The sequence below is a fragment of the Rousettus aegyptiacus genome, unplaced genomic scaffold (assembly GCF_014176215.1).
Source record: "Rousettus aegyptiacus isolate mRouAeg1 unplaced genomic scaffold, mRouAeg1.p scaffold_m13_p_4, whole genome shotgun sequence".
Lineage (NCBI taxonomy): Eukaryota > Metazoa > Chordata > Mammalia > Chiroptera > Pteropodidae > Rousettus > Rousettus aegyptiacus.
The window spans coordinates 3,775,148-3,802,846 of NW_023416307.1; the positions used below are offsets into that span (position 1 = coordinate 3,775,148).

The window sequence follows — 27,699 nt, forward strand, 5'->3', positions numbered from 1 at the left end:
TGTCATTTTTTGATATGACGGTTTGACATCAAGGATCTCTCATTTAAAAGAAAACATAAACCAATCAACTCTACATATAAAGTAGACTTCTTATTCCAACACTTCCTTTAAGGTTAAAAAAGGCTATGAATTAAGATGGGCTTATAACACATAATCTTTTTTTACACTCTCTAATAGATAATTCAGATAGTTATTTAGATATTTCAGGTTTTAAAAACACCCCTTTGCTGTGACTTATCACACAATCATGACAAATCTAGAAAGGAGCTTATGTTTCCTAGGAGCTGCTAACATAGAGTTTAGCCCTGAGTTAATGTGAAAGATGGCATTACTTAATGAGATAATGTCATCGAGCGTAATTGAAAGTTCTTGGAACACTAAGGGCGCTACTACGTAAATATAAGCTATTACTACTATCGTTATTCATCAGCAAACCTGTTTCAAAGGTTACTCTAACTACTGGGTAAAATTTTATTGACATTTTTATCTCTAGTGAGTTTTAAAATCTTTAGGCTTATTTTAATAAAGGTTTCGTGTTTGATATATTTGCCCGACTTTTGACTACTAATAAAAATACTCTAAAAGGTGCAAAATTTTTTTTTAAAGGGAAGTTAGGTATTTGACATCCTTTTCAATGCTTTATTTTACTATTTAAGTAACAAAGACAGAAAAAAATACACATCGTGATTCTGCCTAGATTTCCTTCTGTGGGGTTAATCGTGCACAGGAAGCAGGCTTGAGGGAAAAGCTTGTTGTTGCTTATTTAAACAGTCCACCATGGAACTCCCCAGATCCTAACCAGGGCTCAAGTCTGCATCTAAGTGTTTTCGTAACTGAGGACTGATCCTAAGACAATCCTGCCAATTAGATCAGGAAAAAAATCAGTCTTTCTGCACAGTTTGACTTTTTCTTTTTTTTTTTTAATTGACACTTCTGGCAACATATAGACAAAAGGCATCTCTGTAACTTTCTTGGTTGTGTATAATGCCCTCCCCTTTCAAAATTACGATACGAAGTTTTATTTCTGCATTATGACCAAAATTTTGAAATACAATTTTAATTACGATTCTGCTTAGATCTCCTTTTGCGGAGTTAATCATGAAGAAGAGGCATAGTTGTCACCTCTCCAATATTTTGGTCGCTCTTAAAGATGAACACGACTGAGAGGAGACGTGGGATACCAGCCTGAGCAGTCTGACAGAATGAACTGGAATGTCCTGGAGTGCATGCAGTGCCTTCAGAAGTGCCAGGACATTCCAAATGACTAAGAGCCCTCCCTATATGGGCCAACCGAAGGACGCTATTTGAAGCAACTTTTGTGCTATTTGTAGTACAATACTAATGAAACTGTGATGGTGCCTGGCTTTTGTGTAGCTCCCTATAGTTTATAAATTACATAAAATGGGCCCTTTGATTTGTTTCTTATCAGGATCCTGAAAGATGAATAGAGTAGGCATTCTTTTTTACTTAAGTTATAGTTCAGGGAGGTTATGTATCTATCTGTCCTATCAGACAATGAAAACCACATAACTGAATGTATTTCCCTTTTTGCTTTGACTGCTAGGAAGCGCAGATCTAAGTTTAATATCCCATAACAGTGACTTTCCCTATTCTAAAATATGTTTGACTAGTCATTTAAAAAAAGTATGTGAAGTGTTTTGTCTTGTTTGGAACATTACTATAAGATCTATCAAAGGCTTTATAAATTATGATTGAAAATTAAGTAATCTGATCAAGGTCAATCAGCCATAGACCAAGTCAGGAGTAGAAACCAGGCTGGGTACAACAAAAGGGTCTTAAATAATTCTAAATAGGATCAGGTGGAAATTCAAAGAATAATAACTTTGGAAAATATGTAAAAACACTAATGTTTATTTTCCCAACAGTCTTTTCCAATCTATAAGCACAATAATCCCTTGGGTCACATAGGTATAAGAGCCAAGCCTTAGGTAAATCTTATCTGGGAGACCTGGTTTCATAAAAGAGAAGAGGAAGAGAGAAGAAAACACCAAACAATTTAAATATGAGATACACTTTAAAGGACTTTACACAAGAAACACATAGGCCCAGGTATTAGTATATACACACATTGGAAGAAAAGGCTGTAAACAAATAGCAAGTTTAAAAAACGTACAGGCAGAAAAAGAAAAGGAATACCTCAGATGCAGGTTTCCAAATCGGTAACATTGTTTTTCAATGAGAAAACCCAAGCCACATTAATTGGCATGTTTTATTTTGGCTTAACTGCATGAGGAGGCTGGTGCAATACAGATTATTCACGTGCCTCCTGGGAGCCCATTTCCTGTATCTAATTAATCCTAGTGTGATGGAAAAGGAGCACTCTGATAATTCACGATGTAAAAAGAACGCTTAGTTCCTATAAGTATAAAAATGTGACTTTTAGAACCACGACCCACACTTGTTAAATCAGAAATGTGAATGGCAAAAAATCAGTTAGGCTCCCCGCATCTGGACCCACCGGCCACCGGCCATACCTCGGCCAAATTCTCCACCAAACTCTCGGTGGGACCAAGACAGATAAAGCTGAGTGCACCTCTTTTCTCAGGAGGATGAACTCTTTTTGAAAAAATGGTTCCAGAAAAATCAGTAACATTTAAATGTTCTAAAGAAACCAGGACCTTGCTGTGCAAAACAGTAGTAAACTGAGTTTTATGAGTTTCTATCACAAGCATATAAAATGCTTTACTGAAACAACCACTGAACTGGAAAAACTCAGGAAAAATTACCCTGAATTCCATGTGAACACTCATAAATCTACCCCCCACCCCCTTCTCTCTCCCCAAAGCACATTCTGCACAAAATCCACGTTCTACACCAGCTTCCCTCGGGCTTTCACAGCAACTCACAGTACCACGTGCAGACCATCACGTGTGGACTGAAAAATCTCCCTTTGTGAAGCTCTTGTTAGTGGCCAAGGGCCGTTACTGTATAAGCAGAGTCTAGTCTATCACACGAAATCTCAGAACAAGGCTGATGGTTGCAAAGATAGACTGGTCCTTAGCCCCAGAGGAAAAAGAAAGTGAAATTGTGAAATGCAACACGGAGAAGGAAAGCCCTGCGGGACGCTCTGAGAGGCGGAGTTCCCAACTGTGGATTATGTTCACACGCAAAAGCAGATGCTCGGACGGACTCGTTTTCAAGTGGGGTGAGTGAGGCCGCCAAGATCCACCAACCCTGAATATTTTGGTTGCACATAAAATTAGATACAGCTTACCTGGGACAAGCCTAAATGTACGGAGGCCGTTTCCGATATATACATGATTTTGCCATCAGACGCTACCACAAAAACAAATCCATCCAAAGTCTGGAAAAGAAGAAAGTGTCAGGGTGAGAGAGGAGAGTTATACGTGAGAGTTCAATCTCATCATTGCGCTGTGTCACTGGGATACAGGAATGTATGAAATATTATCACAGACGTATATTTATCAAATGCAAAAAAAAAAAAAAAAAACACCACAATTCGGGGCCATAAGGATTTAAGTTACAACGCTCAAGGTTTGGTTCCCGCGCCAGATTCTCAAATGCTTCTAAAACACTTAAAAAACAGTCTTACATCCACATCACAAAAGTCATGCAAAACATTTGAGAATTCCTATCATACCCAGTTTAAACGTAGTAGCTTTATTGTTTGGGGTTATTTTAGCACTTAGCACAAATCCGGAGTTCTATGGTGCTTAGGGGACAATCTACCACTATACAGACCATTTTATGTCATAATTGGCAGTGTTTATACCACTAGGACATATGCTTTATTTGCCACAATTTTCTAGTTACCCCTAAGTACCTTTTGAATAATAAATTCTAAACACTACCACTCCCCAGAAAAGAAAATACCAAGTTATTTGAACAGACTATGTCTACAGAATTATTTAGAATTTGCAAGAGATCAAATAACCTTTGCAAAATTCAAGGAGAAAGGAGTATCAATTTCTGAAAAAATTAAAAGTACCTAAATGATATTCTGATTTTACCTAAGTTGGCTAGCCCTCAAAAAAAAAATTATACGAGGTAATTAAGACAAATTAAAAAGTATAGATTACATTTATGCGTGGCAAGGATAAAAACATTAAATTAATTTGAAAAAAATGAAACCATACTTTATTTACCCATTCATATTTTAGATTCACAACCAAAGAAAAGCAATAAAGTAGGTGAAAGATCCATACAACCCACAATGCTGCCCCCATAAAAAATATTCCAAATTAATTTCTGGCCACAAATTCTATTTTTACAGCATGTAATTGAAACCAGATTACCTTTGGTTTTTCTAAATCTGCCCCCTCTTTGGAGGGGGGCCTAAAAAGAATGTACAGAAGTGAAACTTGAAAGTTATCCTTATGTTCTGCTGTCTCAAATACAGATTTGCTGCAAAAATTCTTTGCCAACCAGACTACCATTTCCCTTTCCCTATGCTGAGGTCGAAATCAACATCTTGATTAGAAGCCTTGCTTTCACAGTTCTAACTCAGCTACGAAATATTTTCCCAGCTAAACAGTTTCAAAAATATAAACGGTTTCAAAAATACAAACTATACAGCAATTTCTAAAGTTATAAATGTTTTGGCACATTTTGCATTCTTGCTTAACTCCAAAACCATTAAAGAGATACATTAATGAAATAGTATCTGACAGTGAGCCATAGGAGTAAAAGAAAAATTATCATAATCAAATTCTGAAAGTTGCCAGCAGTAGCTAAAAATAATATTCTTAAAAGAAAACTTTCGGTATGCTTTCGTAGCTTCAAGTTTTGCGTGCATGTAATATTAAATGCAAAGACACCCACACTACAGCGAATTAATTAAAAAATGTACAGTGGAGGAAACGAGGGTGTTGACTTTTACCTGCCAGGTTTTCACTAGAGTTCCCCGGCACTTAGTTGTCCCTAATATTAGTGTCACTTACAATATGTAGGAGTATCTAACATGCAAAAAACCGCGCACAGAGCTGGAAGTGAGGTAGGGGGAGCGCAGGGCGCACGGGAACGACTCCAGGAGCGCCATCACCCGCCCGGCTGACACTCCGTTTAATGCTGTAAACGCTTCGGGTTTCAAATATTCCCCGGATCTTCTCTTCCCCAGAGCACGCTTTTTAAAAAAAATAATAAATAAATCACACTGGGACATTCGAGGCAAGAGTTTTGAAAAGATCTGCTTTTTCGAAATGCGGAGCTCGCGGCTGACTTTGACCCAAGTCAGTGCGTCCCGCCGCCAACTTTTTTTTTTTTTTCTTCTTTTAAAGAAAACACAAAATAGAAGGAGGAAATGCAAAATAGCTCTCGGTAGGCATTTTTTGATGGCAGAGACAAATGACGTGAGGGGGGAATGAATCGGGTCGTTGATGAAGCTCTGTAAAGGGCATTTGAGAGACTCTGAGACACGGGGCGTCGCTGTCCCCACCCAGCGCCAGCCGCCGACGTGGAGCTGGCGGGTCCTGCGCGTGGTCACCCGGCCCGCGCCCCGGACGTGACCGCGCGGGGACATGCGAGGTCAGGGGCGGCCTAGCAGCCGCGCACTGAACGGCTGCGGGGCGCGGCGCTAAGCGGCCGACCACCGACCAAGCGCGGGCTCCCCTCGTGAGCCGGGTGACCCCGAAGAATGCGCCATGTCGCGAGCGGGACCACTTGGGTAGAACCCGGCCCCACCGCTTGCTGTGTGACCTCGGGCACGTTGCTTAATCTCTCAGTGCCTCGACTTCCCGCTCCGAAAAAAAACGGAGTTCAACGCAGAGCCAGGTCTAGGCGGGCAGTGAAGCGGTAAGATTCAGGGCAGAATCCGGCCCGTGGGGGACGCGCAGCAACGCCGGCCGCCGACACGCTGTCCCCGATGCCGATTCTCCTTTATGTGCGGCCCCTTTAAACACACGCGAGCGGGACGCTGCGGGGCTGCGCGCGCCGGCGCGGGGCGCCCCGAGCTTTCCTCCTCTGCTGCTTCCTCCGGCGCCCCGCACCGCGTCTGGCACGCGGCAAGCGCCCCATGAAAGTTCGTGGGGGGGTCAGGTGGGACAGGGCTTGGCCACGCCCGGGGCGCCCCTTGGTCTAGGCGTCGTGAGCTAGAGAGGCCCGGAACGGGGTGGGGGTGGGGCTGGCCGGAGGTCGCTCTCGTGGAGCTGAGTCCACGCGGGTCCCAGCCCCCTGGGGTGCGAGGCGGGGCGATGGGGCGGTGCTGGGGAGCCGCTCGCTCCCGGTTCCCTGCACTGCCTCTCGCCTCCGGGCGACCCCTGCAGCCTAGTGGCGGCCCGTGGATTCGCTGGGGTTCCTTGGGGAGGGACACGTGGAGCCCGGGGTGGTGGAGTCAGAGGGGGGGGGGCCAGCCGCCTGCCGGCCCGGACCCGGGGCTGCGGCGGGACCCCAACTCCTGCGCCTCGGCCCTACCTGCAGCAAGTGCGACCCCAGCTCCTTGGCGACGCTGTCCAGGGGCCCGGCGCGGCTCGGCTGTCCCCACGCGTCTCCTAAACCTGGACGAGGGAATAATAAAATAATAATAATAATAATAACAACAACAACAATAAACAGTAAATGGCAGCGCCCGGAGGCTGAGGCGCGGAACAGGGCGCGGGAACCCCTGAGTCCCGGACCCCGGGAGTCCCGAGCGACCACCCTGTCGCCTTCCGGGCCCCGCAGGCCGCCTGCCGCGCCCTCGATGATAAAGAAAATGGCCAGAGCAGAAATCCCCGCGGAGGCCTCGTGCGCGCGCCCGGCCCGCAGCTCGCGTGGGTCGCCCATGTGCTCAGGGCTCTGAAATTGCCGTTTCATTGGAAATGCCACAAAGTAATCTAATCTGCTTTGAAATCGGCCATCGTCGCAGCCAAACTGGGATACTGATTTGACCCATAAATATTCCTTCAAGGACCCTCCCTCCCTTCCCCGCCTCGCCGGCAACTGTGCATTTCCCCAAAGACAGAGAAGCCCAGACGGGAAGCCCTCGCTGTCCTGGAGGCGACTTTTTCTGGGGGGAGGGGGGCCCGTTTTCAACCACCCACAACCCCTCCGACTCTCCAGCGCTCACAGGCGTCCCAGGGGGCGCCGTCCCCCCTCCAACCCGAGACCTGCAGCCTGAGTAGGGTTTACCTAGGGGCTTTCCAAGGGCGAACCCCAAGCGCACCAGCGTGGGACCAGGATGGGCCAAAGGAGGCGAGAGCCCGGATGTACTCCACGGTGACCGAGGGGCGTCTGGTGTCGAATGGAGGTCCCCCAGCCTCTCCGTTTTCTAACTGCCCTCCCAGGCCTCCTGCTCCTCCCTGAAGGCCAGCGGTTGCCCGACGCGCCCCGCGGAGAGGCCGCCCTGCCCCGCGGGGCCTCCCGCTCCTGCGCCCTCGCTCGGCGGCGGCGGCTCTGCCCCCCCCCCGCCCCCTCCTCCGACCTCCTAGGCTTCCCTCTGCGTACCCGGGAGGAAGCAGGAAAGCCAGGTGAGGTGGCTTGTACGACTCAGTCGGTCCCTAGAGTCCTTCCGCTATCCTCCAGTTAGCGCTGCGGCCCTGGGCGCGAAGTGGCGCAGGCCAGCGGTCCCTGTCTCAGCCTGCGCCCCATTCTTCTTCGTGGAAAACGCGCCCCCAGACTCCAAGCCCACTGGAGAGCCGCCGACTCCCATCCGCCGACCCGTGCCCGGTGGGCTGCGGGCCCTGCTGGCAAGTCTGCCTCCCCCCACTCCAGGTAGTGAACTGCGGTCAGACCGGCCCCTGCCCGCTGCGCGCCCCAAGTGCCCGACCAGAGGCCAGGGCAGGACGCGGAAACTCGCTAAGGGTGGTGGCGAGTGAGTGGGCCAAGTAGCTGCACAGCACCCTGAGTCTCCCCACTGTCCCTGCAGGAGCCAGCCGGGGCTTCTGGGGGCTTTGACCTCAGGAGGCGGAAAACGTACCCCACAGCGAGTGAGCCACCCTGGCCCAGAGCACCTGTGGGCCTTGCCTCCCTCAGAGGCTTCAGAGACCCTTCCCAGTGAACTCCGTTTGAAGCTAAAAAAGGGATGACCTCTAATTTCTCCTCCTGGGCTCTAGACATTACGGGCTTATCTTGGCCTCCCCAGAAGGAAGTGGCTCATTTCCACACATCCCAATCTCCCAAATGTGATTTGCAGAACCTAAACCTCCTTCGTGGAGACAGAGGTGTCTACTTGGCCCCAGGAACTCACTGCTCATCCCACCTGGATCTCAAGGATGACCACGGTGACCCCCCCCACACACACACACAGTAGCTTGCCACTGAGGAAAGTCCTTTCTCCCCAACATGCAGGCAGCTGGCTTAGTGGGGACCCACGTTATTCCACTTAACCAGAAATGGAAAGAACCAAAATTTAAAAGTCCTCCCCTCCGAACCCTGTCAGGCTTGAATGAAAAATTTTAAAAAGACTCAGAAACTCCGATTTTTGAAAATGGACAGAATAACTGCTCTTCACCCCACTCCAGGGTGGCTTCCCAGGTTGGGGCCAAACCCCCTTTGCCTAGCCGGGTGGGGAAAGTGAGCATGGCCTTCTGGCCCTGGCTTCTCAAAGAGTCTGGCCTCGTGACCGGGGGGAATCTGTACCTTTGGGAATGACCCCCAGACCAGACTCCCCTGCCCAGCTGTCCCATAAGCCTTGTTGAAGGCTCTGTCTGGCCTCACGTGCAAAAGTGCATTGGGTACATGGGACGATTTCCGTGTCATTCGAATACCCGGATATTTCAAGAGTGCCTGTTTTCTCATATCGTTGTAATTATTTCTATAATTTCCCAAAGCCTCTGTCTCGCTGGAGGAGATTCGGTGCAAACACTCCTTTCTGACCTAACAGGAGATGGTGGACGCGGTGGGAGGTTCCGCTCAAGCACCCCTACCTTAATGTCACCTCACCCAGGGGCGACGTGCTGCCAGCCCTTCCCTTAGAAACCGCTGCGGGCGAGGCCTTTGCATTCTGCCCATAAAAACCTACTTTGGGCTGAACGCAGAGACTAAATAAATTAAGATTTGCAACCAAAAAAAAAAATCGTCTTGGTACCGTAAGCAGTACATACCCCTGAAAAAGTGAGGCGCTCTGCCTGCGGCCCTTCTCTGGCCCCAATGGAGGACCTCATTTAGGCTAAGCTCCTCCAGGGTGCCAGCCACTGGCCATCGACCCCGCCTGATCTCCCTGCTCAGTGACTGCAGGGGAGAGGCTGGGGAGTCCCACGCCCAGCCCATGGCTTCCCAGCCACAGGGGTCTGAGGGCCCACTGGGCCTGCGTGTGTCATTGGGGACTGCCTGCTACTGGGCATCCAGATGGCCAGGTCGTGGGAGTCAGGCACCAGGTCAGAGGTAAGGGGCCAGGGACCCCCTTTCCCTCTCTGCGTTCCAGGGTTTGTGGGTACCTGATTCTTGGAACTCACACTCAGCTGGCTGTTCAGCTTAAACCGCAGGCCCTCCGGCCATAATCGGTCTAAATATGGCCCCTCTCCCCTAGGTGCTTGGTTAGTCAGCAATAACCAGCCCCGAGGGCCTCCTGTGTCCCGTTCGGGCCCTGGGGTTACCTCTGGGCGCTGCCCTCTTGGTGCAGGTCACAGACCATAAACATGGAACCTCATAAATAAGATGATTTCCCAGGGAAGGGGACACAGCGGAGGGGTTCCCGCACTGTGAGGTAAGGCCACCCCTCCCATATGTTGGGACACACATAAGCTGAGACCTAAAGGAGACAGCTTTGCTCTTTCCTCTGGACTCAGGAGCAGGACTCGCTATGGCCAGGGGCCGATGGGTCCGGCCTGGGAGAAAGGGTCTGGGCTTTGAAGAGTCCCAGGATGGACAGCGATTCTCACATGGTCTGGAGGGCAAACTTGGGGTTCTAAACCAGTAACCAAAATACTGCTCACAGGGGTCTTGTGATTATGAAATGGGGTTAATAATAGAGCCCAACCCTGCCCCAACCCCTCCATGGAAAACTGGATCTGGGACTGTGAAAAACCAGGACAGACCTTCTGGGGGGCTGGATGGTCTGATCTCCAGCAAACGCCCTGACTGCCAACCTTTATTTCTAAACCTCTAAAATGGGGTTGTTGGGGATTAAAGGAGCTAAACTCGGAGGCCCGTCCACCCAAGGCATGAAACCTGTCATGGCTGCCACCACCCTGTTCCGGTCTTTGCTTCTCTTGGGGTCTCACCCTGCCTCCCCTCCCTCAATTACTACCCACCTCCCAGGAGAGGGCGTGTCCTCCCCCACCCAGTGGGCCATCTGAGGACCCAAGTTCACCCTCCCTAACTGCAAACCACTGCAATGTCAAGAAAGGGGCGGGGGGAGGGATATAAGGACCAGCTGGCTGCTGGACCCTCTCCCCCACTGTGGTATCTCCTCCTCGTGAAAAAAAAAAAAAAAAGAAAAGAAAGAAAGAAAAGCCAGCATCTACCGCCTGTCACCCCCACTGGCGTTTACGACCCGGAATTCACACCCGGAATTCAGAGCGTGACCACCCTGGGGGCTGCAAGCTCAGGGGGTCTCTCTCTGGGGATACCGGGCCACGAGCCTGTGCGAGGTTGTAACTTGGGGAGATTGGGGCCGGTGCCGGCCTCTCTGGTCTAGGAGAGTCCAGAGCCGGCGCCTCTGAGCCTCCCGTCTCCGGACCCCAGTGAATTGTCACGGTTGTGAGGCTCCTCCGCGCACTTCAGTTGTCTGGCCTTGGCATGCTTCGTTCCCTCCGGACTCCCTGCCCGAAAAGCCGGCCCTTACGGCCTCTTCCAAACCTAAGTCACATAGCGGGCCGCGGAGGGGGTGCGAAGGGAGCTGTAGGTTGGGGCGCCCCAAGAAGGCCTTGCACGCGCGACGGGACAGAGGAGCAGAGGGGGCTTGCAGCCCGGCCTGCCTCGCTGCTGGCCAATGTTACTCGTGCTCGCACGACAGACGCATGGCGCCCGCGCCCCAACGCCTGATGCTCAGATCTTCGAGGATGAGATGGGGCCTCCGCGTTTACGCAGCGTCGCCTGAGCCAGGCTTCCTGGGCGCGCCCTGGTGCGCCCCGCGCCGTGTCCTGGACGCTGGCCTTCTGCGGACTGAATCAGTGGCGCGTGCGCGCTCCAGGTCCTCGCCTGGAACCGCCGAGGCCCCGCATCCCCGGGGCCCCTTCGCCACTGCGCAGAGCAGGCTGACTCACCAGCGTGGGCGTTCCCTCCTGCACCCGGGGGGGGCACAGCCTGGCGGGCTTCCAAGCAGAGATGGGAGAGGGTTGTAAAAATCCACATTATTCTTAAAAACGAGTCTAACTTTTTAAAATCTACATTAGTTCGGGCTGCAGTGCAGAAAGGCCTGTAACCCCTGGAACCCCTGGATGGTGTAGGATCTGTCCTCGCCAAACCCTCTAAGTCGAAGCCTTTCCATTCCACACAATTTCTGGGACAGCCCCCCAACTCCCCGAGAGCCTCGGACATGCGTTTGAGAGGGGAGGCCCTCCTTGAATCCACACCCCTACAAATCCCACCTCTGGAGTAACAGGCCTCCAACCCCACTTCACGCTGCGTGAGAATGGTTTCGCTTCTTTTCAGTAAAAGGCGTGATAAATGTCCCAGTCCGCTCCCCATCGTTCACTCGCACCTGGCACCTGTCGCGGGGCTTCAGGTCCAGGGGTGGGGATAAGTGGGGCTCTGTTCTCCTTTCTAGAGTCCGCCTCAGTTTCCAACTCCATTCCTGAGATGGGACATCTGGCCACTTCCTCCTGCCAGCCCTTTGTGTGCGAGGGCCAGCAGGGGACTCCACACTCTGCCCCTCTGCTGGTGCCCCAACCTCCCCGTCCTCCAAGGAGGGGGCCTAACCCTCAAGGCTGGCCAGGGAACCCTAGCCCCTGTGATCCCTGCCCACCTCCTGAAGCCTAGTGTTGACCAGCGATGGCGGAACTTGGCCTGCGTCCTGCCCGAGGTGGTCACCATGAAGCTAGGGGCAGAGAGTGGCGGAGTCCATCCTCCCAGGGTACCTCAGGGTTTCCTAGGTGCCGGCTCCCCAGAAGGAAAGGCCACCCCGTGGACAGGGCCCGCAGGCGTGAGCCCCAGTGTTCACCCACCTTCCCAACCATCCATTCATGCACCAAGTTTTCACTTTTGAGTCCATGTCTAAAGCCAGCCTTGCTCATCTGCCCTCTTCCCTGCCCAATTACCCCCCACTTCTGAGTTTGCTTGGTAAAGGGGAGAAAACGTGGGGACCCAGAACAGAAAACAATGAATCTTCCCAGTCCCGGCGCTGACCACGTCCCAGAGGTCCCCTGCGTGAGACCCACCACTGTGGAAGTTGAATGTGGCCGGGGGAAGCGTGGTGAGCCGGCAGGAAGTGGTGACTGGAGTGGGAACACTTGCATTTCCACCTGCTCCGCCTGGCCCCTCACTCCCGCCCCGGCCATGGAGTTGCTAAGGTGCCCATTTTACAGTCGGAGCCGGAAGTCTGGCGGGGAAGCAGAGCCTTGAAAGCCTGTAAGAACTGCCAGCAGCCCCAAGCCTAGGGACCGGCCTAGGCCTGAGGGTTCCACCTTGGCTCCTGTCACCGTCCTCCGCCCCCGGGGTGGGGGTGGGGGGCTCCTCTGGGTTTCTCTCTCTCTCCGCCTGCCTCAGGCAGACTCTGGATGAAAGAAGCGAGGCCCACGGCCCCTCCTGCCCAGCGGGAGAGCGGGTGGCACAAAGGTCGCCGCCCAGCCGCGGTTGCTCTCTCCCTGAGTGTGGGACCTTCCGGAAAACCTACCCCTCTCTGGCCTCGATTTCTTCAGGTATGGAGGTTTAGCCTGGTGACTCCTGCGCTTCCTTCGGATCGTGCATTCTTTTCTGACTCTCCAAATCCTAAGTCCTTCTGCACGCAGGGATCCTGCCCGCTCCGGGGCAGTGGAACCGCGGGGGCCGCGCTGGGCGCGTCTGTGCCGCCCCGCGCCTTGCCATGCGCAGCCGCAAGGCCCGCGGATCCGGGAGCTCCGGCTGCCGCCCGGATGGCCTTGGCCCTACAACCTGCCTGACGCCAGCTCCCGGACCCCAGCCGTTCTCCCAAGCCCCGTCCCCATCCTGCGCCACAGCGCGGGGCGCAGGCCGCCCCGCGTCCTGGAGAACAGATTAAATCAATTACGATACCGCTTCCGCGCCCTGCCCTTGGGAGCTTCCAGAGGGGCGAGCAAGTAATTCTGCCTAATTGAGCTCTTTCTAAACGCATCTCTCTCTCCTCGCCTGGCACTAAGGCTACACAATTCTTCGCCCCAGGACTGCTTAGCTGAGAAACGGCGCCGCCGCGCAGAGCCGCAGGCCAGAGGCCTCTGAGTGCAAAGAGGAGTCCGGGGTCGGTCAGTCCACCCTCCCCCTACCAAGCCAGCGCCCGCCTGCTCTAGGGTCGCGGGAGAGCCTGGGCCTGGACTGCCACCCCCTCCACGTGCCTGTAGATAGGGACCCCACAGGTTCAGGGCCATTTCCAAAACTCTAGCGCCAAACAGCTCTCTCCCAGACCCTCCCAGAGTTTCAACCTTGATGGTCACCCTGCAGACGCACAGGCCCCCTCTCAACCAAGACACTACTGAGCAAAGCACAAGGTCCTGGTGCTCAGGCTGGGACCCCCAGCCAGTCCACTCCTGCAACAGGCTCAGGGCCAAGCAATTCTCAGCCCAAACGCCCAGAGCCTAGAGACCCGCTTTCCAGAGCTCAGAAGCACAGACCCAATTTAAATATCTGCAGAAGCAGTCCATCCACCACACTTCCCAATTCTGAGCAGGCTTCCCTGGAAAACCCGCCAAACAACGTATGGTTTACAATTAGCTCTTTCTCCAGACCTCCCTGTCTAACTAATTTCTGGCTTATTTGATATCACCAGCAACAAATTATATAATCTTCGGATCATTTCTTTGTACGTTTTTATTTCCAGCGGGGGCGGGGTGGGTGGGTGTCCTGTCTGGGTCCACACTTGCTTTGTAGCATCCGGACAAAGAAACAGCTCACGAAGCAAACCAGTTACCACTGTTCCTTCCCCAGGTAGAAAAGATTCGGCCAGTATCAAACCTTATTCTCTTTCAATTTTCACTGAAACTTCAGCTGCAGAGGCATCACCTCTGCTCCTCCAGTGGAGGGGTCACCCTTCGGTGGACTAAGAGCGATCACTAGATGGCAGCTCCTAGAGAGAGGGGTTGGAGGAAGGGGCACCTCGGTTGGTCAGGGCTGGACAGGGAAAGAATGTGTTCTGGGCCCCGGGCGGACAGGTCACAGACTCCTGCCATGGGGAGGAAAGTGCCCAGAGGCTGCACGGGCCCGGATGGGAGGCACAGGCGAGGCCAGGCCACGGGGGACTTCCGGCCCCCTGGGGTGCCCGGCCAGCCATGGGGCAGAGCTGGAGGTCAGCTAGCAAACAGGCCCTCCCTGCTCCACTCCACGAGATGGTGTGAAATGCGGCTCCAGACCGGGAGATGATTACAAATAACAGGCTTAGCAGTGCCAACTGCAAAACAGTGAGCTTATGGACTGTGGGTGGGTCGCTAGGCCTGGGACTGGCTTAATGGAGGTCCTCCTCACCCTGTCCCCCAGCCGAAGGACACCTGTGGCTGCATTGCAGAGACCCTCCCATGTCCTGCGTCTGAAGTGGCCCTCTTACTCCGGCGCCAGCTGCTGGGGCTCCAGAGGACTAAGTAGCCCTCCGGATCCTAGGCCAGGAGGTCCTAGGGCAACCATCAGGTCAAGTGTCACAATCTTTGGCACCAGGCCGCAGCGACCCCAGCAGGGGACAGAGACACTGCAAGGAGACCATTTCAAAACCAGGGACACACCAAAAGCAAAGGCTGTGGCGGCCAGGCCTCCCCCAGCCCTGCTGCTCCGAAGTGCCTGGCCTGGCCACAGACTCATAGGCAGAGAGTCCTGGTGGGGACTGTGGCCCCCACACCCCACCATTTCTTACCACTGCGAGTCCGCCGGACCCGTGGGTCCTGGAGACCTTTGCCCACCATGGCACCTGCCCCTTTGGGGTTATAATTCCAAATAAGAAAAAAAAAAAAAAAAGACTGTGTTTAGGCCCGCCTGCCATTTTTGAACTAATTGCCTCCCACTATCTCCTGCCCGACCTGGGCTAACTGACTCGTCCTCTCTCCTACCCTGACCTCCGGAGACCCTGCCCCAAGGCAGGAGAGCAGAGAACAGGCGGCCAGAGAGGTCGGAGTCTGAGGCTCGCGCCCCCACAAGAGCTCTGCTCCAGGCTCGGGCCTGTGCACTCCGCGCTAGTCCAGCTGGGAGCTACCAGCGCCCTTCATCCCTCGCAAGAGTGCACACGCTTCTCCTCCATGGAAAAAGAGAGACGTGAAAGAAGGAAAAAGTAAAAGGGAAGTTAAAGAAATGAAGAAAGGAAAGAAGGAAGAAGGAAGGAAAGAAAGCGAGAAAGCGGGCCAGAATGGAGTAGCACGCTCATAGAACAATTCTTGGTTCGCCCCTGGCCCAGGGGATGGTCTGGTCTCCGGGGCTCGGACGGAGGTCCTGGCCCCTCTCTCGAGCAGGCGCCAAAGCCCCCGTGCGCGGCCTCCCCAGGACGCCCTGGCACTGCCCGGGTGGCTGAGGCAGGCGCTCCCGGCCAGCGCCAGCTCCCGGCTTAGGCCACGGCCGCCGGGCCGCCCGGCCGCCCAGCGCTCCCCGCCGCAGGCTGCGGCCTCACCTTCGGGAAAGACGGCGCGCATTTTCAGGTAGCTCGTGGTGAGTCGGATGATGGACGCCTTGTCCAGCTGCGAGGTGATGGCCGAAGGCAGCGGGAGCAGCTTGGCCAGCTCATAAAACTCTCCATTTTCCTTCTCCCTCCTGGTCTTGGCCGCATTCTTGGACTTCTCCTTCATCGCGCCTCGGCTCCGGGCATATTAGACCCGGCCGCGCTCCAGGCCCACGGAGCCCCGCTCTGGCTGCAGCGGTGGCGGGTGGGAAAGGGGCGCCGGGGGCCAGGTGAGTGTGGGGCGCCGGCCGCGGGCAGGTGCGTGGGGTCGGCCTGGGGCACTGGGACCTCTCTGCAGCCGCAGCCCCTGAGCTCCGCACGATCCAGCGGCGCCGCCCCGCGCTCCGCCCGCCGCCGTCCCCGGCGCAGCCTCCTCCGGGCCGGACTGTCCCGCGGTGACCAGAGCCCCGACTTCCCGCTCGTGTCTCCTCGCTCTTCGTTCCTCCCTGCCTTCTCCTGCACCTCGGCTTCCCGTAGGCGACGGAAAGGGCCCAGCGAGGAAGAGGCGGTGCCGTTTAGTCCTTGAGTGCGTGTCCGGACCCGCTGCCCCGAGGCCCCTCCAGGCTGGAGGGAGGCAAGGGTGGCGGCGGCCGCGGAGCCATGGAGCGGGAAGGGAGTGGAGGGGAGCCGGGGCGCGGGGGCGGCTGGGGCCCGGCCCGGGCGCGCTCTCCTGCCCTCCCCGGCGGTTCCTTGTGCCTGGAGACACGGCGCCCGGAGCCTGAGATCTGTCGCGAGGCGCAGCAGCTCCACGGCCCACGTGCGACCGAGCTGCGTTTGTTTATGGCGGACCCGCCTTCGGGCGGAGCACTCGGCCGCCGGGGCCCAGCGAGGGGGGGCCGGGGGGAGGGACCGCGGCGGGGGCGGGGGCGGCGAGCCTCGCCTCCCGACCCCACCGCGGCCCCGGAGTCGCAGGCGCGCTCCGCGTCTCTGCCTCCAGGGACTCCGCCGGCCGAGACCGGCGCGCGCCCGGGGCTCAAGGAAGTCGTGGTGAGTGCGCACGGCGCGCCGCGGGCACCGGCTCCGGCGGGCGGGTTGCGGGATCGGGGCGCTGGGTTGAGGGGCGGGGAGGAGCGAAGGAGGGAGGAAGGGATGCCAAGACCTCCTCTGTGGCTCGCCAGGCAAGCGATGCAGCGCGATCCGCCGGCCAAGTGTCCTGCGAGGAAGGACGGACCCCGCCGAGCTCGCGCTGGTCCCGCGCCCTCGCCCACCCCACTTCACAGGTGGGAGAGCCGAATGCGGGGAGGCCAGAGTAGGAGAATAACAACCCCGCCCCCCCCAGACGCCTCAGGAAAGGGCGCAGGAAAGGCTCGGAAGTGACTCTTTTGCACTGTCTATCCTCGAAATGCGGGAGAGAAAGGAGACTGGGGGGCGGGAGGTCGAGGGGACGCGCAGACCCGACGGAGGGAGGGGGCCGGGGAGCCGAGCCTCGCGGCCAGGCTTCGCCCAGGGCGGCCGCGGGAACTGGGCCTGGGCTCCCGCAGCCCGACCCGGCGCAGCCGGAATGTGGGGGAATCCGGGCTGGGGAGGCCGCTTTCAGATCGAGGGTCACTGAGCGAGGGTCATCGGACGAGCCCTGGTGGGCGCCGAGGTGAAGGTGCAGCGCGGAGGCGCAGTTGGTTACGGGGCGATGGGGTGCCCCGGCGCCCTCCCGGCCACACCGGACTGCCAGAGTCCTCCAGCGCCACCCCTCCCGCGCCTGCCACGGGGGGTGGGGGCCTCCTTACATTCTGGCCGTGGCGGTCGCACAAACCCCCAACTCTTACAGGAGTCCGACTCCTCGGAGTGCGGTGCGGGGAGCGCGGGGTCAGAGGGCAGCCGCAGTGGATGCGGGGCGCACTGTTGTGGGGTCCCTCGGCCATGTGCTGCAGGGTGTAAGGCTGTGGGACTGTGGGGCGCCTGATCTGGAGGTCGGCGCCCTGTGGTGATACGCGGTGGCCACTGGGCCGGGCGCAAACCTCTCGGTTCTTGGTGTCACCCCACTCTCCCCCGGCACAGGAGGAGCCTGCTGCTCCACGCGCCCTCACTGCACGACAGTGACGGGGTACCCGCTTCCCTCCCGCGCGCCTGGAGGCCCGGGCCTACGAACACCTTTTCTGCAGCAGGCGCTTCTGACCTTTTCCAAGGATCCCTCCGAAGGTCGGATGTTCGGCGGCGGCTGGAGGCGCCGTGGCTCCCTCGGCCCGGCCCCCATCTGGCCCCACACCCTGCTGAACCTACAGCCGTGGCCTTGAGGGTACGGGGCTGGTGCTCCGAAACCTCAAAGCCAGGAGATGTTGGCGGCAACCTCCAAACGCCCGGCACACAGAGGAACCAGCACTTTCCCTTGGGGTGTGGGATCCAGGAGCGCTTTTCGGTTTCCGGTAGCGCGCGCTGGGCGTCGGCGCCGCGGGCGAGCTGCGCGGGTACGCGGTGCTCAGACGCAGCGCCCGCTTATCCGCTCCGGGCAGCGTGGACGGTCGTCAGCTCTGGGCTTGCGGGAGAAGGAGCTCCAGGGGAGCAGGAACTGTGGGCTGGGCCCCGGCGCTGCTGGCGCAGGCCGCCCGCGAGTGCGCTCCTGCACCTCCCTGGCTGCGCGAGGAATTAACGCTCCCTCGCCCCCACGATTTCCAATCCTCAATTATAGACCCGAGAGAATTCCTCCCGGGCTTGAAAGGGATTACCCAGATGATCGCAGAAACATGGCTAAGTGGAAGTGGGAGAAACCCGGCAAGTAACAGGAACAGAAACTGTTCTCGAACCACATTTCCAGGATTTTACGGGAAAGCGGACTTGAGATCTCGCGGCCAGCTTGTCACGGGGCAGCCGTTGTTTTCTCGTTGGCAAGACAGGCTCCAATCGCGTGGTTTCAGAGGCAGCGTCGTGGCGTGTTTTGAGACTCGCAGATGTGTGGTGTGGGACACTTTCAGGCCCAAAGCCTACCCGAGTGGTCATTGTATACCTCTCATTGTATACCCCAACACACGCACACACACACACGCACACACACGGACACATACACACCCCGCGGGCCTGGTCTCTTCCACTGTACCACCGAAAGTACCCAAAGCCCTTGGGAGCAGCCGGAAGTTTCCCAGGTGGGCAGGATAGTGATGTCTGTGTGGAGCCACCTGGTTGGGACCATACGAGGCTCTCTCTTTACCCCGGAGCAGGACACTTAGGACGGACATCCACAGGCTGGAAGCTCTGTATACACTGGGAAAAGCACTAAACACGTGCTATTTCCCATCAGGGGGATGGGCGATGGCCTCGGATTGGGACGCCAGCTGCGTGTCTTTGCTCCCAGGCCCTTGGTGCGAGGAGTACGTCCCTCCTGGGCTATGGTTTGGGCCTAAAGCCAAGCGCGCCTCACCCAGCTTTTGGAGACCCAGAGGAGAGGCTCAGACGGAACTAATGACCCCTCCGGACCTAGGCATTGTCCAGGACCCGCGGTTCCCCTACTGGCCCGGAATCTGGAATGATGGGAAGTTAGAGGCAAGAAGAGGGCGGGTGAGAAGAGGGGTCAGACCCACGGAAGCCGCGAGCTTCGGGTGCGCGGCCAGCTTACGGGGCGCTGGCACCGGTGCCCCAGCAAGTTCTGCTCTTCGCGCTTGAGAGCACCCGGAAGCGCGCGAGCACGCCTCCGCATAAACCCCCACCTCTTAGAAATTTTCCATTAGGAAACTAACTGATCTGGAAGAAACTGAGGCCGCAAGAGGAAAGGGGCGGGCCCAGGCCGGCCCACATCTGCTTGGATTTTCCGCTTCAGATGCTCCGCAACTGTTTTTCCCCGGGCCGCGCCGGGCGCCTACCTGGGGCCCATCCCCCGCGGAAGCCGGCTTTCGCGGGAGATCAGGACGGAAACGCGCAGATGTTCCGTCGGGGATGGGCTCCTGGAGAGGCTGCAGCTGTGGCAGGAGGGGTTGAGGGACCGCCACTAAGGAGGTGCGGGCTGGGGGAGGGCTCCTCCCATTCCTTGCGCGAGATTTGGGGGAGGGGATTTCGACCTTCCAAGGTGGTGTTGAAGGAGAGCTTCAACCGCTCGAGCCAACCGAGGCAAAGGAAAACCCAGGAAACGCAGGACTGCTGAGATTCGAACCTGCTCTATACATGAGCTCTGGTCTACACAGGCAACTAAGTTAGTTACTCCAGAAATCCCGCTTGCGCCCAGCGCCCTGTGTAAGACGTTTTCATAGCTGGGAACCTTTTTTAGTATGAACTTTGCCAACGAGTGCCTTGATTTCTCACTTCTTTCCTTGTACAAGCCCCATGGAGACATGACCAACTTTTCCTGGGGTCACGGCTACTCCCAGAAAGGATCAGGCAAGGGCGACATTACTACTATTTGTTGTTAAAAGTCATTACAGGTACCCAGGACAATACATAATGATTCATTCCTGGGGAGGCCAACAGAGTAACTGGCTCTTCCTACACATTCCCAAGTCTTGTAGGGTGAGAAGTTATCTTTTTGTTTGTTTCTTAATAAACTATTTCACCGGAAGCCACTCTGTTGAGAAAGTGTTTGCTTTTAGGTTGGTCTGCGGGCGTCTCTCTGACGATCTGATTACATGACAGTAACTAGGGCAGCTCCACCTTCGTGTGCTGGGTCCACGGACCCTTTCGAATCTGGTTCAGCCCCCGGCCTGGGTGCCCGGGTTCTGCTGGAGGGGGCGGGCAAGGCAAAGGCGCCGCAGGGCGCCTGCTCGAGGCGGATTCCGCTCTCTGGGATTCCGAAAAGAGTACAATCCTTATCCTCCGACTTGGCTGTCCAGTGATCTTGGGGTTCTGGGATTGGGGGCTCAGAGGGGCCGACCGCAGTAATGCCCCCTTCCAAGGAATGAAATAACTAGCTGCTGCTTACTTCTCTTCTCCCTCAAGGCGGTGCATTTAGGGGAACAAAAAGTTAGTTCCACTGGTAATTAATATAGTAATTAGCAAGGTCCCCAAGCGAGGCCCAGGGAGCCACCGAAGCCGCGCCCGGGTTAGGTAAATGGCGGCAGAAAGTGTCTTCTAATTTTACCCGGAGGTTAGAGGGTGGCCCTTTTCTCTGCGTTTTCTTTCCCTGCCTCCCAGGCCTGTCCCCGCTTTCTCCCGCATCTCCGAAAAGGTGCCGGAGACTTCTGTGCGCCCCTCCCGATGCTCGAAGACGTCCAGTGGGTTGGGGGAGAGGGGTGATCTCTCGCGAGCGCGGGCAGCGCCGTGCGCCCAGGATCAGCGCTCCGGGACCAGCCAGGGATCCGCGTCCGCGGAAGAGGGGAGCGAGGGACCCGCGCCCACCTCTTCCCACGCATCCACGACCCGACCGCATGGAGCGCCAGTCGTCTCCCGGAGGGCTCTCCGCCCGGCTTAACGGAAACATCGCCTCAAAATCCCGGTTCAGGGAGAGGCTGCCCATCCGCTCCCCAGCAAAGCCCCGCGTTTCGCCTCCAGCGAGACCCAGATCACGTCTAGAAAGCCTGGAGCTGGACGAGTCTTACAGTCTGGTGTGTGCGCGGAAATTCCACAGTGGTTTTATCCATTACACGCCGCCCTGAAATCTGAAAACCAACTCGTTCATCAAGGACGATGCTGGAACTGCCTTCATAAAACGTGAACCAGAAATTTTCCTTTTAAAACAAAACAAAACCTATCCACCAGAGATAACTGTTTCTGCACATCAAAGAGAGCACGAACACGGGAACTTAAGTGTGTGTGTGGTTTTTAAAAATTTTCCTAGCAGGTAATAATAGTAATAGGCAACCCCTAATATAAGGCTGACTATAATGTGGACTATTACAGTGCTTTAAAGATACAAACTCGTTTCATTTAATATAAGGGGACTATTTGCAAAGCAAAGCGAACATTGGGGAACCTTCTCCTAATCTAACAAAATCTGTCAAAGAGGCATACTAATTCATTGGCAATTTAGCAGAGAAAGTTGCGGAAAGGCGGGCGGGAGGACGGGATTGGCCCCCGCCAGCTCGGCCTGGGCGCGCGCCGCCGCCCTAACTCGGGGCGTGAGCATCTTCCCGCTTCGTGCGGATTCTTATTTTTAAAATATTTTCTTTTCTTTTAAAGGCCGGCGTGGAAGGCGGATTTCCCGAGACTCGTGTCTCCGGGAACACGTTCTCCCTCGGGGGAGGCGACACCCGCCGCAGAGGGCCGTCCTCCGTCAGGGTGCCGGGCGTGCCGAAGCCGGACCTCAGATCTGAGCATCCGCGCAGCCCCAGGGGCGTGGGGTCCGCAGTGCCATCTGGCCAGGCAGGGAGGCGGTGGCCGAGCCCTTCACCACCTCCCCGCTTCGGGTCGAAACCCGGCTTGGGAGCTGCGGGCCGCACTCGGGGACCCGGGCGGCCAGAAGGGGTTTAGCGTCGGGCTTTCCAGTCGCCAGAGCGCGTAATTCCACCGGTGGGACTCGTGACGCCTACTCCCGGCGCCGGGCGCGGGCTCCGAAGGGGCTCGTTCCGGGCGTCCTTGGCCGTGTGGTTCCGGCTCTTTGATCGCGCGCAGTCCCGGGAGCGCCTGCGGGGTGAGACGCGGGTCTTGGGCTAGTCGGCGGAAGGGGGCGCAATGCGCACGGCCGCACCGGGGGCTCGGTGAGCAGGGCGGGTGAAGAGCTCAGGTAGCCCCGCGGATCCGAGCGTTCGGGGCAGGGTGTCAGGACACACTGGGGTGAGGGCTCCACAGCACGCGCGCTCAGCGCTCGCGGGCTGGGCAGAGGACCCCGGGGCGCCCCACTGCGCTCTGGCGGGGGCGGGGGCGGGGCTGGCGCCGGTGCTGCCGTGCAGGTCGAGAGTTGTGCGTGACGCTGAGGAGCGTTCGCGGGGCCCTGCGGCCCTCGTGTGCATCTCCCCCCCGCCCCGCCCATGCTCGTCGCTCGGCCTCCGCTCCCCGCACCTGCCCTCATTTTTTTCCATTTGGGAGTAGGAACCAGAGTGACCAGTTTGTGTCTTTAAAGTACTGGGGCCCGACGGGGGGACGGGCGGGAGAGAGCGGGACCCAGTGCGTTTGGGCGGGGGGACGTCCGGCGGGAATCAGCGGCGGGCGCTTTCGTCTAGGCGTTTCCAAAGCCCCCCGAGGCACCCCAGCGCGCGCGCGCGCTCGCAGCCAGCCCCGATCCCTAGTAAGAGTTTCGCGCCGGCGGCTCCGCGGTCCGAGGCGGTGGCGCTCGGGAACACCTGGCATGGTCCCGGGCCGGGGAAGGAGGCCCGACTCTCCTCCGGCGTCCCTAACTGCCCAGCGACAGAATTCCCTTCAGGTGCCGGAGCACATACCCCGGCGACGGAGGCGCGGTATAGAGCACAGTTTCGTATACAACGAAAGACTTTTAAAATGAGCACTTTTTCTCCGTTCAAGAGTGCTTTCCCTGGCAGAAGCATCGCTTAGCTGGTAAACTACGGGGTCGATGGATAATTTTGGCCCTAACTCCAGCACCGTCTTCCCTTCGTCGAGGGCGGAAACGAGATGGCTTGGTTATTGCCCTTTTCGACCTGCGGTGTAGACAATGACATGAAGTTATCTGACTGTGGGATTCCTCTCTGTGCGTCTCTCCCCGAAGCGTTTGAACCAGGCGGGTGATCCCGCCGGCGCATTGCCCGCCGGACGCGTCGATGGTTTTCATACCGGGGTGGGGATTTTCATATTCAGGGGCACTTCCTCTGGACCGGAGAGACGGGTGGCCGGGGTGCGAGTGTGCGCGGGGTCCTGCGAGAGCTTCCGCGGTCGCGAGGTGGAACCCCAGGGACACCGCTTTCTTAGGGCGGTGGGAGACCTCGTTTCACTCGCGTTTCATTTCTGAGAGTTCCTCCTCATTGCCAGGCCCTGAGCCGGGCGTGGAGGACGGGAGAGGTGGACGCTCGGAAGAGGTTCCCGAGAAATCTAACTTTTCAGTGCGCACAAGCAGGCGTGGGGCGGGGGTGGGGGGTGGGGAAGAAGAGCACGGAGGTGAATGCGGTTGGGTGACAGACGCTGGCTGCTCCTGGCCAGGCCACAGGCGCCACATCCCGTTGGTGTCCGGGGCCCTCTACGCCGCCGTGCGCCGTGCGCGCGCGCGCAGACAGCTTCAACCACCTTTTAAGTCATTTGAACAAGGTAGCGAGTTTCGGCAAGCTCATCTGTGAATTTGCTTTGCTTCCCGGACGGTTGGGGGCTAGGGAAGAAAAAGATCAGCGCCATTCTTACCCAGGCACAAGTAATGTTAGTGTTTATTGAACTCAAAGCAATTGACCAGAAAATACCCTCCTGTTTAGGCAACATACAAGGTGCTCCCTTGTAAGCTAATCCACGCATTTATATTTCTGTTTAGCCCGATGCCTACATCATCACTTCTGGAGAGGCTGTCGGCTCTGACAAATGAAAGTGGAAGCCAGAGAAGCCGCACCTGCAAAAGCGGCCAGAATTCCAGGGCCGGCCCCGCCCATCTGTCCTTTCAGAGCGCTGCACTTGGACCCTGCTTGATTGCGTGAGATCCAGCAGTTGGATTTTCTTAAAGTAAATTCCAGAAATGGAAATTCACGCTCAGTATCTTGCACACACATTTTAATATCCGAATGGCCCGGATTGAGCTAAGAGGCAAGGATCCTTCCTGCTGTAGGCGTAGCAGATACTGTAAAGACTGAAAAGCTTTTGTCCAGGGTCGAAAGGCAATGATTTAGACGCACGGAGAAAGCTCCTACTTAAAAGTAAAGGGGGAAAAATAAGGGCTCCAAGTGAAGTTAGAAAAAAAAATCATATTTTACAAAATCCTTTGAACATTGTTTGACAGCAAATGTGTTTTTCTAGTTACGTTGGTTAACCTGAGCTTCTCAGTGACCCTTCGCATGTGTGAATCGTGAGATTCGTTCCCAACAAAGATGAGTGATGGATCTTTTAGGGATCAATGCTTTAGAACTGGTTTTCTGCGTCAGCCATGAAAGCCGCTTCCCTTTAGATACTTTATGGGATGATCATTGAGGGAACCTGGGGTAAAATTTCTCAGGAGTGTCTCTAAAAACATTTTTCATAATTAAAAAGTGATTCATAGAAATCGCCAGAAAAATTATGGGAAGTTATGTTCCGGCATGCTTTTAGGCCATGTGGATTAAATAAAATCATTAAGGCCTGGTTGCGTAATACTGCCTCCCAGCCATCCTCCGACCGTGCTGGCAGGACCTGCTATAACTTCATAGATGTGACAACAGCGTGGCAGATGTGAGCCAAAGGACATCTGACTTTTCTCTAGGTATTTTCTATATTGAAAATGCAAGTTATAAAACCATCCCTTTACAGAGTCCAAGAGATGAGCAAGGCAGCACTAAAAGAAGCATCTTTAAAAACCTGAGGATGTTTTTCAGGGGCAATAAAGTCTGAAAACCCCACATGACAAAATCTGAAAGACAGAAGAACCCTATGGAACATAGACCCACCTGGTTATAGGCATTCATCAGGTGGTTGGGCACCTTGATGAGGTTCCCAAGACAACCCATCCTGCTCTACAGGGAAAGGCGGTACAGTGAGGTCCCAAGGTTTCAGCCATACGAAGCCCTCCCTTCAGCTGGTAGTGATGTGTGCATGAATGCCGCTTCATCTTCCTGGTAGAGAAGCAGGGCAGGACTTGTCCAGACTTTTCAGTGGCCTGCACTGGTCAATGCAACTTCTGAAGGTGCTGGGCTTACAGTCTAACACTCTGGGCACTGGTGGACTATAACCATATCTGTCAGTTGCTAATATTTCTATGGAGAATTGTCATTTAACAGGGCAGTCAATGTAGCAAATAATCCAAACGGAAGCAGTTTGCAGTTACTAAAAAAATGCTCCCAATTTCCAGCCCTGTTCACGGTCACTCAGATGAGCTGTGGTGTGACGTATTAGGTCATTTTAGACCTCTTCACAGTCAACCGATTCAGGACCCGTGTGGTGAGTCACCTGGCGTGCGAAAGCGGCTAAAGTCAACAGACAAGGGCTGCATGTTCCAGGCATTCTTTCGTGTGCAGTCCGGAGCTGCACTAACTTAGAAGCAGCTTGTATTTTTTACCCATCACAAGGAATGCCCTACTCTGACTTGGGGAGTCCTCACGAGCTACTTGCACGCATGCTGTTACTCATTCAAGAAACAGTCATCCAGTGGCCAGCGGTGGCCGCAGTGTGCTGGGCAACCGGCCAGGCGTTTGCATGACCAAAGCGAGTCCCTGCCATTGAGGTGTTCTCAGTCCTTACACTGACTTTGCGAGTCTGGCCTGCTGATGTGTTTCAAGGGCCTTGGAAAGGTTCACAGTTCTGGACCACTGATTCTATTTCTGAGTATTTGTCCCCTGGAAATCATTTCTAATACGAAAAAAGTCTCCCCCCACCACCACCACCATGAATATTTGTGTAACGGTTACAGGTATAAGCTTTGGTGCCAAATTTAGATTTGACTTTTCTTTAACCCTCAGTTTTGTTATTTGTACAATGAAAATAATGGCTACCTCTTAAGGAGGTTATGAACATTAACTAAAAAATGAATGACAAATATATCGGTATAAAGGGCATAGCACACTGCCCAGGAGGAGGATGTATCCAATAAACTGTAGTTGTTATTATTGGCATTATCATCACAAGCATTATTGATAAAGCAAGCTATGGAATAGTAATATTTTTGATATCAAACAATCCTAAATGGGTGGGAGTTGATGAATTAAGTGTTGATATGTGTACACACACACACACACACACACACATATACACACGCACACATATTCAATGAAAAGTTATACAGCTATTTAAAAATATTGCAAAAGTTTATAACAGTCTGGTACAGACAAATGCCTTCCTAGAGTACAGATCCTGGAGAGCTGGTAATCGATCATATTTTCCAGACTCCCTTGCAGCTAGGGTTCTTGAAATGACTTAAGTGTAGTTAATTAAATACACTTATGTGAGAAGTAAAGTGGAGGCCACACTTCTGTGGCCTTTGTGGTTTCTGCTGATAGGCATGGTGTGTGTGTGTGTGTGTGGAGGGGGCAATGTTAGCGGAGGTCCCAATGGCATTGCTCTGAAGCCAGCAGTTGCAGTGGCGGTTTTCAGAGCCCTGGATTACTACTGCTAACGAGAGATTCAGCGGTCACAGTGGCAGCTTCCTGACCCCACACCTTCCTGATGGGCTGTGCTGGCAGCTGCCCTGGTCGGTCAGTTCTATGGTGTTGTCTGTCCCTGACATCCAGCCTAGGGCCTCTTCTCCAGTTCTTCCAACAATTTTGGAAGCACCAAAGTCTTCGTTAAATCTCCTTTTGCTTAAAATAGCTTGAGCAACTCCTGTTATTGGCAACTAAATCCTCACTGACCTACACTGAAAAGCAGGACAATACCGTACAACTCTCCATATTGTATGATCACAGTTAAGTAAAACAACAACAAAACTAAGCAGAAGTACCAGAAGGATATTCTGCAAAGTGTTCGTAGTGAGTCTCTTTGGGTAATAAGACTATGAATGGTTACTTTTCATTGCTTCCATTTTTTTCTTTTTTAGAAAAAGCTTTATTGAGATACATATACTGTATAATTCACCCATTTGAAGCGTGCTGTTCAGTGGGGTTGTTGATATCGTCACAGATATGGGCAATCATCTTTACAGTCAGTTTTAGAACATTTTCATCCCCTCCAAAAGAAGGCCCATTAGCTGTAACCCCCAACCCTTCACCTCCAACACCAGCCCTACTTTCTGTCTCTGGATTGCCCTGTTCTAGATTTTCACGCGAATGGAATTCGTACAGCATGTGGTCTTATGTGTCCGGTTTATTTCACTTGGCGTGTTTTCACAGTTTATCCGTGTTGCAATACATATCAGTACTTCATTCTTTTTTTTTATGGCTGAATAATATCCCATCGCGTGGACAGACCACATTTTGTTTATCCATTCATCTGTTGATTAACATTTGAGTTCTTTCCACCTTTTGGCTACTATGAATAATGCCGCTGTATCATTCCAACTTTTTGGGGGTCATATAGCAATTTTATGATAAATAATGTAGTAAACTTTACAACAGGGAAAATCCGGCCTGGGTAATTAGGACGTTGAGTTTGGAGTCAAGAAGAGGGCAGGACTGTAGAGTTCATTCTTGGATTGACCAGTTGCTCAGTGCACAATAAAA

At 54.6% G+C, this 27,699-nt stretch overlaps 2 protein-coding genes across 4 annotated transcripts in view; one reads left to right on the plus strand and one right to left on the minus strand.

The window, feature by feature from the left end:
• The window catches only part of SIM2 (SIM bHLH transcription factor 2), a 43,041-nt gene extending 26,627 nt beyond the window's left edge, over positions 1-16,414 (minus strand). The window contains exons 1-3 of the mRNA XM_036219742.1: positions 15,590-16,414; positions 6,391-6,473; positions 3,236-3,325 (exon numbers count right to left, since the gene is read on the minus strand). Coding sequence (XP_036075635.1) covers positions 3,236-3,325; positions 6,391-6,473; positions 15,590-15,764 — 348 coding nt within the window. The 5' untranslated portion in view covers positions 15,765-16,414. The remainder of the gene's footprint in view (positions 1-3,235; positions 3,326-6,390; positions 6,474-15,589) is intronic.
• An 86-nt stretch (positions 16,415-16,500) lies between these two features.
• On the plus strand, positions 16,501-26,559 carry LOC118601752. Of its 3 annotated transcripts, XR_004950561.1 has the most exons (3): positions 16,501-16,624; positions 16,756-16,857; positions 23,898-26,559. XR_004950561.1 is itself a non-coding variant. In XM_036219743.1 (2 exons), exons 1-2 carry the CDS (start codon positions 16,727-16,729, stop codon positions 18,219-18,221), a joined length of 720 nt encoding a protein of 239 aa, XP_036075636.1. In that variant the 5' UTR covers positions 16,671-16,726; the 3' UTR covers positions 18,222-19,873. The 3 variants fall into 3 exon arrangements, 1 of the variants encoding a protein (XP_036075636.1); XR_004950562.1 differs by lacking the exon at positions 16,756-16,857; XM_036219743.1 differs by lacking the exons at positions 16,501-16,624; positions 23,898-26,559 and adding an exon at positions 17,633-19,873 and having other exon boundaries at positions 16,671-16,857.
• Positions 26,560-27,699: the final 1,140 nt, after the last annotated feature.

Coding starts and splice junctions, on each gene's coding strand:
- LOC118601752 (XM_036219743.1), top strand. CDS start 16,727: ATGCCAAGACCTCCTCTGTGGCTCGCCAGGCAAGCGATGCAGCGCGAT. Junction 16,858..17,632: donor TCGCCCACCCCACTTCACAG/GTGGGAGAGCCG, acceptor CCCCCGGCACAG/GAGGAGCCTGCTGCTCCACG.